General features: G+C 45.6%; 1 protein-coding gene across 5 annotated transcripts in view; it reads right to left on the reverse strand.

Moving 5' to 3' along the window:
- Nucleotides 1-2,584: 2,584 nt before the first annotated feature.
- CNTN6 (contactin 6) overlaps nt 2,585-17,299 on the reverse strand; it is a 331,006-nt gene continuing 316,291 nt past the window's right edge. For all 5 annotated transcript variants that reach the window (XM_016190506.2, XM_060180342.1, XM_060180344.1 and 2 more), the window contains 4 exons: nt 15,165-15,351; nt 6,663-6,775; nt 5,232-5,400; nt 2,585-2,879 (listed from right to left, as the gene is read on the reverse strand). In XM_016190506.2, the coding sequence (XP_016045992.1) occupies nt 2,770-2,879; nt 5,232-5,400; nt 6,663-6,775; nt 15,165-15,351 (579 nt within the window). In that variant the 3' untranslated portion in view covers nt 2,585-2,769. The remainder of the gene's footprint in view (nt 2,880-5,231; nt 5,401-6,662; nt 6,776-15,164; nt 15,352-17,299) is intronic.

Consider the following 17,299-nt stretch of genomic DNA (forward strand, 5'->3'; position numbering starts at 1 on the left):
GTGAGCATGAAATGAAAAAGGGAGCTGAACTTGAAGGTCACAAGATCCAGGGAGCCCAGAGTGGCATTTCTCCTTGTCAGGATTACTGAACCCAGTTCCTTACTTTCCTAGTTTTTTCCCAGATGCAGTCATACCAACCCTCTGTTCTGTGAGAAATGTGAAAATGAAATTCCTCCAGAGCACATCCACCACACAGGCTTTTCCTGGACCAGGCTTTCCTGGCTATGGGCTGCATCCCTTGATGTCCTGGGCTGCATATATTCTCTTTGAAGCCAGCTTTGACAGAAACACAAGTTGATCTGTTTTCAGAATATCTTGGTCACTTAATGGGGTTTAGTCATTTATTTTATCAGGAATTCACTTCATAGGGGCAGAAAGCCACTGTCCCAATTACTGACAACTCATGAGGTCCCATGTGTGCCATGCTAAATGTCCATGTATACTGTGTCTTTTAATCCTAATAGCAGTGGAAAACGGATGATAGAAGACATGCCTGTGACTTCACTGGGAGGAAATTCAAATTTCAAGTCCACTGTTCTTACTGAACCTCTTAGAAATGTGAGTTAAGAAGAGTGGAGTGTATGTGGGTATATCGTTGGGTGCACTTATTTCTTGCCCCAACTTGACTCAGAGATAAAATCATTCTATGGTGGGGGTATCACTTGCATTTTATAGAATCCAAACTCAAGGCAAATTCACTCATTTCATTCCTGAGCACATGCTGCCTAAGCTAATGCCCAATGATATTCCATAAAGAATCGGTATAGATTGATGAAGATATAAATGATATGCAAGATACTGAGTAACACAGACATTTTGTATTCTGGTGGACATGAATTCCAGCATCCCTGTAATCACATAAGAGTTACTGAGAGAGGAGGCTGGGCAGTAGTGCACCAGGTTAAGCGCAAATAGTGCGAAGTCCAAGTTCCTGTGCAAGGATCCTGTTCAAAGCCCCCGGCTTCCCACCTGCGGGGGGGAGGGTGTCACTTCATAAGCAATGAAGCAGGTCTGCAGGTGTCTAACCTTCTCTTCTCATCCCTACCTTCCCCTTCCCTCTCAATGTATCTGTGTTCTACCCAAATAATCAAAAAATGGCCACAGGAACAGTAAATTCATAGCATAGGCACTGAGCCCCAGAGATAACTTTGGAGGCCAAAAAAAAAAGAAAAAGTTTCACTGAGAGAGTGTGGCATGTGAATTCAGACACACAAACACACACATACAATCGATTAATACATCGCTTCATCCATGCAAACAACAAAAATCCCCAGTCTCCACTTTGGGGAGGAGGAAATCAGCTTTGTCTCTCTTCAGTCTGAGAAAACCCTCAGAAGGCTCATCTCTGACCACATAGTTGTGCCATGGCCAGGCAGCCCTTAGCCTGTGTGCCTCTAATACTGGCCCAGATTCCTAGTCCCATAAGAGCTCAGTATGATCTCAAGTCACGGGCGAGAACCCAGCTCACATCTGGGTATCATGTGTTGACTTACAGCTCAGGTAAGTTTAAGTTTAGAGCTTCTAAACATCATTGTCTTGGTGACTCCATGGGGCATATTAAGAAGCAGTCACACACTTCCTCAATGAACACTAGGACTTCCGTCTTTGTGTGATGGGAGGGCTATGAAGGGAGCTCAGGCATTTTCAGCCTAATTAAGTGGGCATGCCATGTTCAGAAGGCATGAATATTTCTCCCTCACAACTCTTGGGGCAACTCCAGGCTGCCACGACACACCCTTCCTGCTACCTTTTTCTCATTGAAAAGGAGACTGTCAGGGCCCCTCACTTACCTTCTTCCACACTACAATCCCAGAGGAGGGACAAGTCCTCCTAGAACAGAGTCAGCACACAAGAATTGTCCTAAGCCTTGTTCAGCACGGGATTCCTTTTGGAGCTGCAGATAAGACTGGGAATAGGTAAATATATTCCAACAAAAATGTCAAAAACCCGGGTAAACGTTCTGCCTCCATATTAAGTCAGTCTGTGAAATAAGCCCTCGCTCACTATTACCCACCTCAGTGATGACCTGACACTTGCTCAAGCAGCTTATAGAATTGATTGGAATAAATCAAGTGATGAGGTGTTGCTCACTGCCTACTCGAGTTGTTAGGTTAGTCTAGGTGGTCACTTATGTCCCCGCTTTTCACTTTCTTTGCCATAAAGCATTTTTCTCTCACTATTCTTACTGGACTTTTTTTTTTTTTTTAGAAAAGTGACTTAAGAGGAGCATATTATATATGGATACATTACTGCATGAAAACACTTCCTGTCCCAACTTGATTCAGAGATGAAAACACTTCATGCTTTGGAAATAGCTTATATTTTAAAAACACCCAAACCTTAACCAAAGAATCGTATTTTATTTCCAAGCAGGGTGAGAACTTTTAATGCTGGTATAAATAGCCTGGAACATAAGAAAACCACACATCTCAGTTAGATTGAGTGCAAACTACTTCATACATATCATCATTATCAAGGGGAGTGATTTATAACCTTCTTACAAGTCTCTCAAACACAACCGCCACCACCCCACTGACTAAAACGGCACCTTCTGCCTATAGTTAATCACATGTGAACTTTAGAATTCAAAAGTGTTTAAAATTGTTTTTATTAACGTACCGTAGGTATTTACAAGATCTTAATAATATACATTATTTTCTTTCCAAACAAGTCTGTATTAAGAATGTACTTTGCAGTATGGCTGGAGAACATATTTACAGAATGGTTTGCTTTAAAAAAAAAATGTCTCAAGATTGATGGTCTGATTCATCATATGAGCAGCCAGATAACAAAACGGTAAAAAATCAGCATGGCAATGAAAAGAGAGCAGGTGCTGGCTTCCAGGGCCGGAAGGCCTCCGCTGCCTCTGGAACTCAAACCTGCAAAACAGAAACAAGGAACTAAAGACGGTGAGCAAAATGGAAGCTGCAAATCTGGCTGCACTACTTCTTTTTTTAAAAATTTATCTTTATTTACTTATTGAACAGAGACAACCAGAGATTGAGAAGGAAGGGGGTGATAGAGGAGAGAGCCAAGAGACACCTGCAACACTGCTTCACCACTCACAAAGCTTTCTTCCTGCACACAGGGGACAGGGGACTCGAACCCAGATCCTTGTGCATTGCAATTTATGCACACTCAACCAGGTGCACTATTTCTTTTTTTTTAAAGAAATTATATTTATTTATTTATTTTCCCTTTTGTTGCCTTTGTTGCTTTTCATTGTTGTAGTAGTTATTATTGTTGTCATCGTTGTTGGATAGGACAGAGAGAAATGGAGAGAGGAGGGGAAGAGAGAAAGAGGGAGAGAAAGATAGACACCTACAGACCTGCTTCACCGTCTGTGAAGTGACTCCCCTGCAGGTGGGAAGCCGGGGGCTTGAACCAGGATCCTCATGTCAGTCCTTGCGCTTGGTGCCACGTGCGCTTAACCCGCTGTGCTATCGCCCGACTCCCAGGTGTGCTATTTCTTTATGACCCGAATGCATGCCAGTGTTTGTCTCCTGAGGATTTACTTTAGTGCACTGGTTTCATTGACATTTCATTTGGGGATATGTTTTTATTTTTTTATTATCTTTATTTATTTGATAGAGACAGCCAGAAATGGAGAGGGAGACGGAGAGGGAGAGAGACAGAGAGACACCTGCAGCCCTGCTTCACCACTTGTGAAGCTTTTCTCTTGCAGATGGGGACTGGGGGCTTGAACCTGGGTCCTTGTACATTGTAATGTGCACTCAACCAGGCATACCACCACTCAGCCCCGGGGTGTTTTTAAACCTCAGTCCTAAACTTTTTTTTTCTTTTTAATGAGTTCTGTTACTGTGAATTTGGGGCTAGGGACCTATGCACATGTGCTTCCCACTTTTGGTCCCTGCTCTCTGAAGACTGGGTGCACCCCAGGGGAATGATCTGACCTCTGTGCCCAGTGACTCGAGCCTAAGTGACAAATAGTATGGGCTTTTATTTGGGGAGAAGGGCAGCATCCAGGAGCTCCCTTGCTTGTATCACCCACTGCTACTAGGATGATCTCTTGATTCTTTTTAGTTTAGATTTGGGATGCATTGGATCGACCTTCTCGTGGTGCATCCCGTGAGTACCCATTTATTGGGGAAACTGACGATCCTCCCTAGCCGACTGAATCCACATGGATCCCAGTCACTTTCAAAGCCAGCAACAAGCAGACATCAGGCTCAACCTGACGCTGTTGACTGGCTACGGAAGAAGGGCAAACGCTAGAAGAAGAAGTTTAGATTTATGGGTAGAGAAAGAACTTCCCCTATTATCGTGGTACCTCAGGTGGTATCAGGGCTGGAAGTCAATCTCCACAAATGGAAGCACATGCTCCCTACAGGTGAGCTGTCTGACTGCTCTTTAAATCCTTTAGGGGCCAGGTGGTGGCTCCTGGTTGAGCACACACATTCCAGTACACAAGGACCCAGGTTCAAGCCCCTGGTCCCTATCTGCAGGGGAAACTTCATGAGCAGTGAAGCAACATTACAGGTCTCTCTCCACCCCCCCCCCTTTTTCTTAGTTCCAGGATTATCACTGGGGCTTCTTGGTGCTGGCACTACAAATCCACTGCTCCTGGTCATCAATTTCCCCCATTTTATTGGCTAAGACAGAGAGAAACTGAGAGGGGGAGGAAGACAGAGAGGGAGAGAGAAAGACAGACACCTGCAGGACTGCTTTGCCTCTTGTGAAGTGCCCTTCCTGCAGCTGGGGAGCCAGGACTCCAAACAGGATCCTTATACAGGTCCTTGAGCTTTGTACTATGTGTGTGTAACTGGGTCCTCCACTGCCCAGACCCCTTGCTTTCTCCCTCATTATCTCTCCCTTCCCTTTCAATTTCTGTCTCTGTTCAAATAAATAAACTGATTTTAAAAAATAGTATTCACATCCAAATGTGGATTGCAAGTCTGTGTGTAACTTGCAGTCATGCTGAAGTTGTTTAAAGAAAACCTGACTCATGACTTTTGTCCCACTGAGAAGCACAGCCCTTTCACTCCCCTTCTTGCACTGGAGACAGAATGTCAAACCCCAGAGTCTAGGGTGCCTGCTGCAGCTCCAGAGTAGAGGAGATCTAGAATCCGGGGTGTTTGCTGTAGCTCCAGACTGGGGAGGGGAAGACCTAGAACCCAGGCAGGGTGTCTGCTTCAGCTCCAGACTTCAGCTCCAGGCTGGGGAGGACCTAGAGCCCTGAGTGTCAGCCCAGCTCACTGTGAACCACTCACTTGACATTTTGGGGATCCGGATTTCCTGGCTGCTGCTCCCATCCCCGCCATCACTCACGGTCCTGATCTCGATTAGGTAGTCTTCTTCGAAGGGGACCAGGAGCTCGGCGGAGGTGTTGTTAGTTTCCAGGATGTGTGTTTTGCTCTGCCTGTTTTGCCGGTAGAGAATCTGCGTGGAGAGGGAATGGGGTTACAGTGAGGGCCCACAGTCAGAGCATCAGGGGTGCCACCCTCCTCAGATGGGATCTCCCAGTCTCTTCCTTTCCTTTGAATCTGGCGATTAAGAAAGAAGAAGGCTTCCTTTTTACTCAATGCTTCTGCAATGACAGTCGATTTATCTCTATTAATGTGATGGCCTGAGGCTGTTATCTTTGGAGCTTGCTGGGAGAAGTCACTGGGTGACCTGGACCCAGTTCAGATGACAGAGCTGTAGTTTGCTGGGCAGGGATGTGCATCCCCTCTGAGCCAGGAGGTCTGCATTCCTTGGGGGGTTCCTCTCATGCTGGAAGAAGGGGGCACCCCGCTGCATCTTTGCTTCTAAAAACTCTCAGTCTATGCTCCAGCCTCACTCATCTCGCCTGCACTATGCACCTCCACTGTTGCGGCTGTTAAAGGAGCCCCTTTCGGAGAAACACTGCATACTACAGTGTCTCTGCTTTCTTTCCTTACCTTCCATCTTTCTGCCTTTTCCCCCTCCATTTTTTCCCTTCATTCCCTCTGCTTCCTTTTTTCCTCCTCTCCCCCTTTTTCTTTCCTAATCCTGTTGTTTCTATCCTCTCCCCTTCCCTCCCTCCCTCCTTCCCTCTCTCTTTCCTTTCTATTCTACTCCCATCCCTTCATCTTATTTCCATTGCTTCCTTTATCCCTTCCTCTTCCCCTCCTTCCTTCCCTCCCTTACAACTTCCTTGTACCTAGTGTTTCCTCAATCTATTCTTGACCTCTTATACCCCGACCCCAATTGCTTCTCCTTGCATCATTACCTTCCTTGACTGAACAACAACAACAACAACAAATGAGCTTCCCTTCTTTCCCTACTGCCAACCCTTTTTCACACATCTCTGGGGAATGAGCCAATGATCTTGCACATGCATAATAAGGCTGGGTGGCCTCAGGCTCAATTAAAAAAAAATTTTTTTTCCTAAAAGAAACAGTGAGAGGGGAAACACTATACCACTGCTCCACCATCCATAGAGCTCCATGGACGCTGTCTCTGGTACTCCCATGTGGTACATGAGTCTGAACTCAAGGCACCCAAGCATTGATGGCCTCAGAATACAAGTCAAGGGAGAATTTGAAACTGTAAGTGTAAATATTTTCAAGGGGGGTTTACATCTCCTCCATCTTCCACATTCATGTACTTCTTTCTAGGTGGGACATGTGTGGCTTCCCAGTCACTTCATTGCTCATATTAAAGAGAAAGCTGAGACCCACCTTGTAGCCCAGCACTTCCGACTCATTTTCCATGGTTTTGACATGCTCCCAATTCAGACACAACTTAGAGTTCGTCAGCTTCCAGGCAATATTAGCTGGCGGTTGGCTTGGAGCTTTGAAGACACAGTCAGAGATTGTGAGGAATATGAATGAATCTGTGATGCCGTTGTGACCCAGGGGCGGGGAAAGGGCAGGCAAGTGTGGGAGGGCTCACGCAGAAGCAGCAAAGGTGCTTGGTGTTATCTAAATATTCCATTAATTTTAACCAGATGAAGCCGAGGCATTCAAATTCTGGTCATTCAGGAATATCTCTGAGACAAATTTATGAATGAGTAATGGCTTATTGTCTGTCCAGTACTAATTTATTAATCATGGCAGCCGAGCTAGTTTGCTTTGTCATGTGCAAGCAGATGAGGCTCTCCATGATCCAGAGCTCCATTTGGACATCAATTCAAGAGCCTGTCAAGAAAATCCAGGCTGCAGACCATACTGATTATCAGTCATTGAGTGGTGTTCATTCCTGTGAGTCTTATTTTGTTCTGTTGTTGTTGCCTGGGCTTCACATCTACTGGACTGAGTTTTCCGGATAGAGATAGAAAGAGGGAGAAATGAGAGAAGACACCACAGCAGTGAAGTTCCTCCCAGTGTGGTGGATATTGGACTGCGACCTGGGTACATGCATGACCAAGCAGGTGTGCTACCATGTGAGCAATATTGCCAACCCAGTATTCTATCTTTTTTTTTTAATTTATTTTTATTTATTTATTCCCTTTTGTTGCCCTTGTTGTTTTATTGTTGTAGTTATTATTGTTGTCATTGTTGTTGGATAGGACAGAGAGAAATAGAGAGGGGAGGGGGAAGACAGAGAGAGGGAGAGAAAGATAGACACCTGCAGACCTGTTTCACCGCTTATGAAGCGACACCCCTGCAGGTGGGGAGCCGGGGCTTGAACCAGGATCCTTATGCGGGTCCTTGTGCTTAGCGCCACCTGCGCTTAACCTGCTGCGCTACAGCCCGACTCCCCAGTATTCTATCTTTATAACATGTTATCTGTCAGTCCTTTTTGACTGCAATTAATAGCTGCAACTCATGATATTTCAGCAAAGTATAAGGAATAGACCATGAAGACTCTACGGAAGCTCAGCACTCTGCTCATCTTGAGTGCCTCGTCCCCACACCCAGTGTGTGTGGCAGGAATCTGACTGCCCACCAGACCTGATGTCTGAAGCCACCGCCTGGCAGATGGAGGCCTAGTTGGAGTGCCCAGGAGAAAGCTGTTGGGAACACAGAAGAGGGAGGGAAGTCACTGCAAAATCAGTGGTCATATAACATGATCTTTCTACTTCTGGATGGTGCTCTGACTTCCCTGAAATTAAGCTCATCTAGGAAAAAAAAGAGAAGAGGGCACGGAAGAAGGGTTTAGAATCTACTCTTTGAAGAGAAGGAGCATAGCTGAGTGGGGAACTGTCCCCAAGAAGCCAGGCTGGGGTCACACTAGGATATCCCCACATATGTGGCTGCAGAGTGTCTAAGTCAGAGAACTGACTCTCCATTCCCAGTCTAGTGTCCAGAGACTCTCCAGACTCTCCATTCCCAGGCTAGTGCCCTCACCACCTTGTGCCACTTGTCAAACACTAGAGTCCACATAGATATTTCTGACATGCAAAGAGATTACTAACAGTCCAGTTGTAAAGCAGAAGCAGAGATAACACAGTATGGCCAAGCCTACATTTTATCTTATTACTATTATTTTTTGTGGTACCATGAAATTAACTCTGGGCCTTGAGTGTGTGCATGCATACTCATCCATTCAGAAATCTCCCTCCTTATTTCAGAAAGAGAGAAGAAAGAGACAGAGAGAGGTCAGAGCCAGAGAGACAGCACAGCACTACTCCACCATCCAGGGGTGCTCCCCAATACCATTCACAATGCTGTGGAGCTGGGGCTTAAACCCAGGGCCTTGTGCTTGGCAAGGCACACACTCTACCAGGTGTGCTACCTCCTGGTCCCCATCACACTGTCCCCTAATGAAGACCACTGACCATGGTCAAACCACAGCAATCTATATGAATTTACAAGATGAACAAGCTAATTGGATTGGATCACCTATATACATTTCTTGACATTATAAACACACTCATATTTAAAGGTCAGCGTTTAGACTTACCAAGCACTCCACATGTGCCTGTCAATGCATTTCTGAAAGGCCACATGGCAACAATTATAGCTTTGTAATCCTTTCTCCTCAACTTGTCCCAATGTGACCTTTCTAATTTTTTTTCCTCAGCTCTGAAGGAGATAATATCAAAATTCTCACAAGACATCACAGTTTTACTATCGAATATACTTTTGTGACACATTTCTTTCATCTGTGTTCTTTCAAATGCAGCACCTACATTAAGGGCACCATACAATCAATACAGAGCAAATACAAATTCACTCCTCTAATGGCGGTAACAGAGTTAGAAGGCCTCATTAGTGCTGTGTCTGCTTTGTTTGCCTGCTGGCTGAGAGGAATTACACTGTCTTCAACATACTGAGTACAGGCTTGAAGCTTCAGGCTGGGAGAGAGAAACTGATTTGTTCTTTTTAAATTTTTTTAATTTTATTATTATTTTATTTTGCCTCCAGGGTTATAGCAGAGGCTCGGTGCCTGCACTATGAATCCACTGCTCCTGACAGCCATTTTCCCCATTTTATTGGATAGAACAGAGAGAAATTGAGAGAGGAGAACGAGATAGAGAGGGAGAAAGACACCTGTAGACCTGCTTTGCTGCTTGCGAAGTGTCGCCCCCTACAGGTAGGCATTAGGGGCTCGAACTTGGATCCTTACACAGGTCCTTGTGCTTAGTACTATGTGTGCAGTACTGCCTGGCCCCCTTTTTGGAAAAAAAAATATATTGCCACCAGACTTATCACTGGGTCTCGGTGCCTACATGATGAATCCACTATTATTGGTGGCCATAACCCCACCACCACCACCTTTATTTGACAGGATAGAGAGAAATTCTGAGGGGGGACAGAGACAGAGAGAGAGACTTCTGTAGGACTTGCTTCACTACTCATGAAGCTCCTCTCCTACAAGTGGAGAGCAAGAGATTGACCCTGGGACCTTGTGCTTGGCAGTGTGCGCTTACCAATGTGTGCCACCACCGGGCTCAAGAAACTGACTTGTACCAGCAGTGTGGAGATGATTCTGAAAGGTCTGCCTTTGTTTCTTCCTCTAACAAGCTGGAGGAAGACACTCCAGGGACAGAAAACAACAAGAGGATCAGCAGCAATGAGCTCTAGGTGTGGATGGCCAGTTACATGGCTCACAGAGATTGCTTTCTCCCTCTCCTTCTATAGAAAGTGGAAAGAGTTAGGTTTGAAGTCAGAGAGAAGAGGCCATATCCAGTCTCTCCATGAGTCCAGAGTTTCCCATCTTTGGAAAGAGACCAGTGACCCTAAGGTTCACAGGAATTTTTACCTTAGATACACTATAATGTGAAATTTTCCCTTATTTAAAAAAAAAAAAAAATCAGCTGTTACTTCTCTTTTCTGAGACTAGCCCTTTTCCATGGAGTCCATTATGACATGATCAGTTTTTCAACTGTGTCCAAAGTGGTTTGTTACCAACAGTACAATTCCACAGTGTGCCACTGACTCACTTCTTAAATATAATTACCATATGCTCAAGATTTCATCTTAGTAATAACACTCTCTTAGGGGTTCTTTCTGAAAGGTAGATAAAGCTGTTGCATCTCAGCATATGATTAGGGCAGTTTTCAGAGTCTTTCCTGTCTCATTCATAGTTGCAACTCCAAGGTCTTAATTTCTAGTTGGGTTTCAGGAGTTGGATGTGCTACCTTATATGAACCATAGATAACCTCTGATGGAAATGAAATTCTTATGCTTGAGAGTCCAATACTTTACCCACAGAGCCATCTCCCTAACCTAAGGAAATGAAATTCTTTTTTTGTAGTTCTTATTCATTTATTTGCTTTTTGTTGCCCTTGTTGTTTTATTGTTGTTGTTATTGATGTCATTGTTGTTGGATAGAACAGAGAGAAATGGAGAGAGGAGGGGAAGACAGAGAGGGGGAGAGAAAGACAGACACCTGCAGACCTGCTTCACCACCTGTGAAGCGACTCCCCTGCAGGTGGGGAGCCAGGGGCCATCCTTGCGCATCACACCACGTGTACTTAACCGGCTGCGCTACCACCTGACTCCCAGGAAATGAAATTCTTATGACACAGAAAAACCAAAACATGGTCCTGTGGATGATAAGAAGCTCACACCATGATTTTGTGGCACCAACTCAACCTATAAGCTCTTCTCTTCCGCTTTTTAAAAACCTTTTGAAGCAACTTCCAAAGAGTAAGTCATATTCTATTAATCAAATGACAGAGCAACAGTAGACTAGCCCTCCACTGCTCTAATGGTTTCCCTATGATCAATTTTTCTCTAGATGGCATTTATATTCAACTGTGGTTCACACTGGGAACTCAATTCAAAACAACTTCTTCTGTTACACTTCTAAGGAACAGCATGAGGCTGACATTTGGGCAAGAGAGAAAGAACATAAGTGCAAGATGAAATAAAAGCTTAATGCTTCTTTCACGTCTAAATCGGATTGATTGCATATTTACAGCAAGAAAAATCCAGCCGTGTGCAAGTCACTCAAAAGACAGGGGCCAGACTGCACCAAAATTTGCAAACACTTTCTGTTACTGGGGCTGAATACTTCTATCTCTGTCAGCAGTACCCCCACCTTTTTCTTGGAGTCGGTGTAAATATTGTTCTCCTTTTAGTTGCAAATCTAAACTCCACTGAAGTGATGTTTGTGTGGATCATGATATATGCACAGTGCCCTTCTGCTGTCTTTTGGAAAAACTTCATTTCTGCTGTGTCGTGGCACTTACTGTTAAACACTGATATTGACTTTAAAAGGCTGCAAGGCTATTATCATCATCAACACTCAAGACTGCAGAAGCTGCGTTGTCTTCTGTGTCTTCTGTGTGGCTCCCCCTCTGTCTACCAGGCCCTTTTAATTCTGTACCGCTTGTAACAACACACAGCCTTCCCTAGACAGGTGTGTCTTCCTAGGTCTGCTATTTTCATCTCTACAATTCCTCAGTCTCTCTCTCTCTCTCTCTCTCTCTCTCTCTCTCTCTCTATCTATCTCTATCTCTATCTCTATCTCTTTCTCTCTCTCTTTTAGCAGGGAGGTACTTCCTTAAAGAGAATTTGCAAGAAAGCTGGGCTCTTCCTTCTCCCTCCCCATCAGGTACCTCCCTGCTGTGAGTCCCTATTTCCTTGAGTGATTGAATCATCCTGCTTCCAGAAAGTGGCTCTGTCTTCTGCTCAGCTTAGCCAATCAAGGCAGGCAGAGAATTGGGTAGATATGAGCTCTGCTCACTCAGAATGTAAGATGGATGGTCACATGTCAGGCTGGCAATCTGGATGGTGACAGCAGGGACAGGAGATGGGTGCAGAATGCCTGCCTGCTGCTCCTGTGGCTCAGAGGGAATCTTAAGGTCATCTCAAGGACGTGGGGAATCAATATGAGATCGAGGGGGTGGCCCATAGGTAGAATCAGGGCTGCTTCCAGCTTCATTAAAGCCACCTTTCTGGATGCCCTTCCGTGACCTTGAAGGACATTTTGGAAATGAACTTATACAGAGAAAGGAGAAAGTAGCTGCACTTTTGTCCTGAAGACTCAGGTCTCCAGAATCCTACCCAACTAGGAAAAAACAGAAACAGGCTTGGGGTATTAATCCACCTGCCAATGCCCGTATCCAGTGGAGAAGCAATTACAGAAGCCAGACCTACCACCTTCTGCACCCCATAAAGAATTTTGGTCCATACTCCCAGAGAAAGAAGAAAAAAGGAAGGACACTTAGAAGTATTAGTAGGTGTAGGTGTAACTTAGAAAGGGAGAAAAAGGCAGAACCATAGAAAAAAAAAGCTAATCAACAAAACGGGGACCACCTCAGCATACTTCACTTCAGACTGTGTCCAGAGACTTCAGGTGTGGAATGACAGCCCTTCAGCTTCATTACTCGGGTGAGACCTTTCCTTTCATAGGATTCTCTAATTCCATTCCAGGCGGTTCACTTCCTAACAAAGTCCCAAAATCTAGATATAGACCAGGTCCCGTAAGATAGAGCATACGTTCACACGTATGCATAAACTAGGGTAAATATATATACCTGAAAGCAAAAGTACACAATAGTCTGCAGTGAGTACCCCGCTCCCAACACTTCATCTGCACTATTCCAGCCTTTAGGTCCATGATTGCTCTCAACAATTTGTTTGGCTTTGTATGTTAACTCTTTTTTCCACCACCAGGTTCCAGATGCCAGCATGATGCCAACCAGACTTCCCAGGACAGATGACCCCACCAATGCGTCCTAGAGCTCCACTTCCCCAGAACCCCAACCTACTAGGCAAAGAGAGAGGCAGGCTGGGAGTATGGATCGACCTGTCAACACCCATGTTCAGCGGGGAAGCAATTATAGAAGCCAAACCTTCCACCTTCCGCATCCTATAATGACCCTGGGTCCATACTCCCAGAGGGATAAAGAATAGGAAAGCTATCAGGGGATAGCTTTCTCTGGGATAACCCAGAAAAAGGCCAAGTCAACAATGAAGACGCTTACAGATCAGGGCTATTGAAGGGATGAAGGGGCACCTCAAACAGATCCCAGAGGCTAAGTAAGTGAAGATCAGTTACGTCTGAAGATACCAGGATGAGGAAGAAATGGGATGGAAGGAGGATTGGACAGATCACCAAATATTTGGTGTTTTGTCCTCTGGAAGAGAGGTAACAAGGACATTTTGCAAAGAGAAGAGGGTAGGATTCCATCTTAGAAAGGAAACTCTAGGGAGTCAGGTAGTAGTGCAGTGGGTTAAACGCACATGGCGCAAAGCGCAAGTGGCAGCGTAAGGATCCCGGTTTGAGTCCCCGGTTCCCCACCTGCAGGGGAGTCGCTTCACAGGCTGTGAAGCAGGTCTGCAGATGTCTGTCTTTCTCTCCCCCTCTCTGTCTTCTCCTCCTCTCTCCATTTCTCTCTGTCCTATCTAACAATGACGACATCAGTAACAACAACAATAATATCTACAACAACAAGGGCAACAAAAGGGAAAATAAATAAATAAAAAAAAATTGAAAAAAAAAAAAAAAAGAAAGAAAGAAAACTCTACAGGTTCTTTGAGGTTTTCAAGAAGAATTGAGAGCCTGGAGGAAAAGAATTAGAGACCGTAAGAGCTGGTAGTTTTCTTGAAATGAAGACTTAGAGAATTCAGGTTTTTGGTGTGTCAATCTAACAGATGCCTCGGTTCATTCCCTGCCTCACTCACAAGCAACAACAGAACCTAACAGATGCCTCAACAAACCTTTCGAAGAATATGTTTTCTTCTGTCCAGGAAATAAAACCCTGAAGTCTTTCGCTTGTTGTAATAATGAAGAATGAAAATGCACTTACAGAATGGATGATACAGCGTTTGCATCACTGATGCACACACAACATTTTGTTAACTATGGTGGCAGAAGAAGAAGCCCCTTTCCAGGCCCAGCAAAAGCTCACCTAAGAATGTTCCACCGCTGATCCTACAACACTAGGACAAGCTTCAGTACTGTGGTATCTCTCCATTAAAAAAAAAAAAGTAGTCCAACCAGAAACACCCCCAAAACAGCATGCCCCCTCCCTCTCCAAAACAAACAAACAAAAACAAACCTGTCTTAATGCCCCATCTTTCAGGTTAACATCTGTAGATGTTAATCGGTATGGAAAAGGGGATATATATTATTTATTTATTTTTTTTTACAAATGTGATCAAGTTAAGGTTCTAGAGGAGGGTGAGAGAAGCTAGCTGGGAGGTACTAGGTGGGTCCAATGATATCAGGAGGATCTTTCAGAAGGGGAAAAAAAAAAACAGAAAGGAAGGAAGTAAGCAGGACAGAAGAAGCAGCCCCAAGAATGTGTGGCATAGGGACAGACAGGCTGAGAGAGGAAGTGTCCAGAAGTGGGGGGTGGATATGGTCTCTAGAAGCCAGCAAACTCAAAAAAAGAAGCACTCATGAAGCTGGGGAGATTGTTCAGTGATAGAGCATAGGACTTGCATACCTGCACCATGTTACCAAAATGGCCTTTAGTAGAGGGATAGGGCAATGGACCAGATGAGGCAGAAGGACAAGAAGAGGCAGACTCAGCCCAGGTGTGGCAGTCTGCTGGCAGGTGACCCTGATCCCCTCAAAGGGTTGTGGACTCAGGTGCTGTATCCCCATGGAGGGGTTGTGGGCTCACTAGTCACTTGTCCATAAGGAAGGATGTGGACTCAGAGGTGACCTGTTCCCATAGAGGATACAGATTCTCAGGTGATTTCTCCCCATGGGGATGTGGATTCACAGGTGACCTGTCCACACGGGAGGAGGTAGACTTTCAGGTTATCTGTTCTCATTGGGAAGGGGGCATGGACTCACAGGTGCCACATCCCAACAACAGAACCTGTACTCACGGGACTTCTTGGTGGTGACGTTGACGGGGGTGCTGGCGGGTCCTGTGCCGGCTGTGTTGTAGGCGCGCACGGAGGCAAAGTAGACAGTGTTGGCTCGCAGTCCCGTGATGTTTTTAGTGGTGATATTACCGCTGACCCTGCTCTTCCCAACCACAGACTCCCTGGGGTCATCTGTCCAGTACAAGACCTGCTCATGAAAAACAAACAACAGCAATCCTCTGTGTCCCAGCAACTGCCAGCCTCCGTCAGGGGCTTGGGGGGGCGGGTGGGGGAGATGAGGGCACAAGTGGCAGAGTGACCTCTAACTGACACACGTGGCCAGAATAAACAGGGTTGCACAGGGGCTATATCCAACATCCACATGCACAACAGAAGCTAGAGAGCCGGGGGTAGTCTTAGATTACCATCTAAAGTGCTCTGGAGTAAGCTAGTTAGAGACTGTGGGACCTGAGACTAAAACCAGAGTCGCACCATCAGTCTACAACTTCAGCTGTGATGCTCTGCTACCCATGGGTCTCCCTGAGGTTTGAATGACAAGATAGTGGATAACTCGGTGTGTGTTCTTTCCTGGGCATCGGCACCACTGTAGGCATGCTGAAAAAAGTCAGAAGAAAATAAAGCCTTCTGCCTACCTCCACGGCCCTGTAGTTAGCAAATTAGAAGTTATATGTCAAGAGGGCCGTGTGATGGTGGACCTATTTGAACACACATGCTGCCATGTGCAAGGACCTAGGTTCAGGTCTCAGGTCCCCACTTGCAGGGAGGAAGGAAGCCTCACCAGTGTTGAAGCAATGCTGCAGCTCTCTCTCTCTCTCTCTCTCTCTCTCTCTCTCTCTCTCTCAATTTAATTATTATTGGAAACAGAGAGAAGTTGATAGGAAAGTTGGAGATAGAGTGGGAGAGAGACAGCAAGACATGACATATAAGTATGAATGTCAAAGAAAAGAAGTGCAGATTGCAAGTTCCTTAGAAATGATAAAGAAAAAGCAATGTCTAAACACTTGAAGAAGGCAGGTGAGACTGCTCACTGGGGAGGGTCTTGTTCTTGCCATGTGCTGAGTAGGACTGAGTGGCACCATATGGAAGATACTATGATTCTGGTGCTGTATTGGTTCTCAGTACATCTGTCTACATAAAAAAAAAAGAAAAAAGAAATACCTCCCAAGAGTGGTGCGATCCCATATCTACAGGATCCCAGCTCAGAGACCAGGCAAGGGTAGAGGAGTTGACTCAGCAGGAGAGTGGGGCCTGGTGGTAGGCCCCAAGCAACACATCAAGTGTATAGGGGTACTCTGATCTCTCTCAATAACAGGATCAGATATGAAGAAGCAAAAACCAACGTAGAGAATGGTGAGCAGAAGCCCACAGGACTCAGAGAGGAAGGGGCTGTTCCAACAGTGGAGCTCTCATGGGGCCGAACCCTCAATGTGGATCTGAGAATTCAAGACACAGGGCAGCAGGTGGCATCATCAAGGTGTAGCACCCACACCAGGAACCAGCATCCCTGGAAATTAAGCTTAGAATTATTCTGTCATTCTGACTCTGATGCACAGTTAGACCTGGCAGCCACTAGGTGAGTCACTGGGCTTGACATGAAAGGACAGTATATCACCAAGTCTCATCCTTCAACTGGGAGGCAATGAAGTGATTTGTCTCATTCCTTCATAGGCCACGAAGGAACCATGTTTAGGAAAACCTCCGGGGTTTGCTCCCATTTCTTGTGTCACGGTCTCGTGCATGCTCAGTGTCACTAACCTCAGCTAGAGAAAGAGAGACAGAGAGGAGAGACACTGCAGTGCTTAACCTTTCACTGGGACTGGAGTATGTCCATCTGGTGCCAGAGGCTGGAGCCTATGCTGTGCACTTAAAGCAAAGCAGGAGCCCTACCAGATAAACTATCTCACCAGTCCCCAAAGGATCTAGGTCTTTTTCTGTCACCTCACTGACTCATGAGGGACAAATCCATTCACAGAAGCCATGCTCCCATGCCCAGAGCAGGCACCCAGGGCTGTGGTGTGCTGAGGCCTGCCTGCCTCTCCCTGGGATCTGTGTCCTCACAATACTCTAAACTATTCCCACATTGCTGTGTGCCAAGGGGGCGGGGGGGGGGGCTGGACAGCGCACAGACACCTGGG

This window comes from Erinaceus europaeus, chromosome 21 (genome assembly GCF_950295315.1).
Source record: "Erinaceus europaeus chromosome 21, mEriEur2.1, whole genome shotgun sequence".
NCBI lineage: Eukaryota > Metazoa > Chordata > Mammalia > Eulipotyphla > Erinaceidae > Erinaceus > Erinaceus europaeus.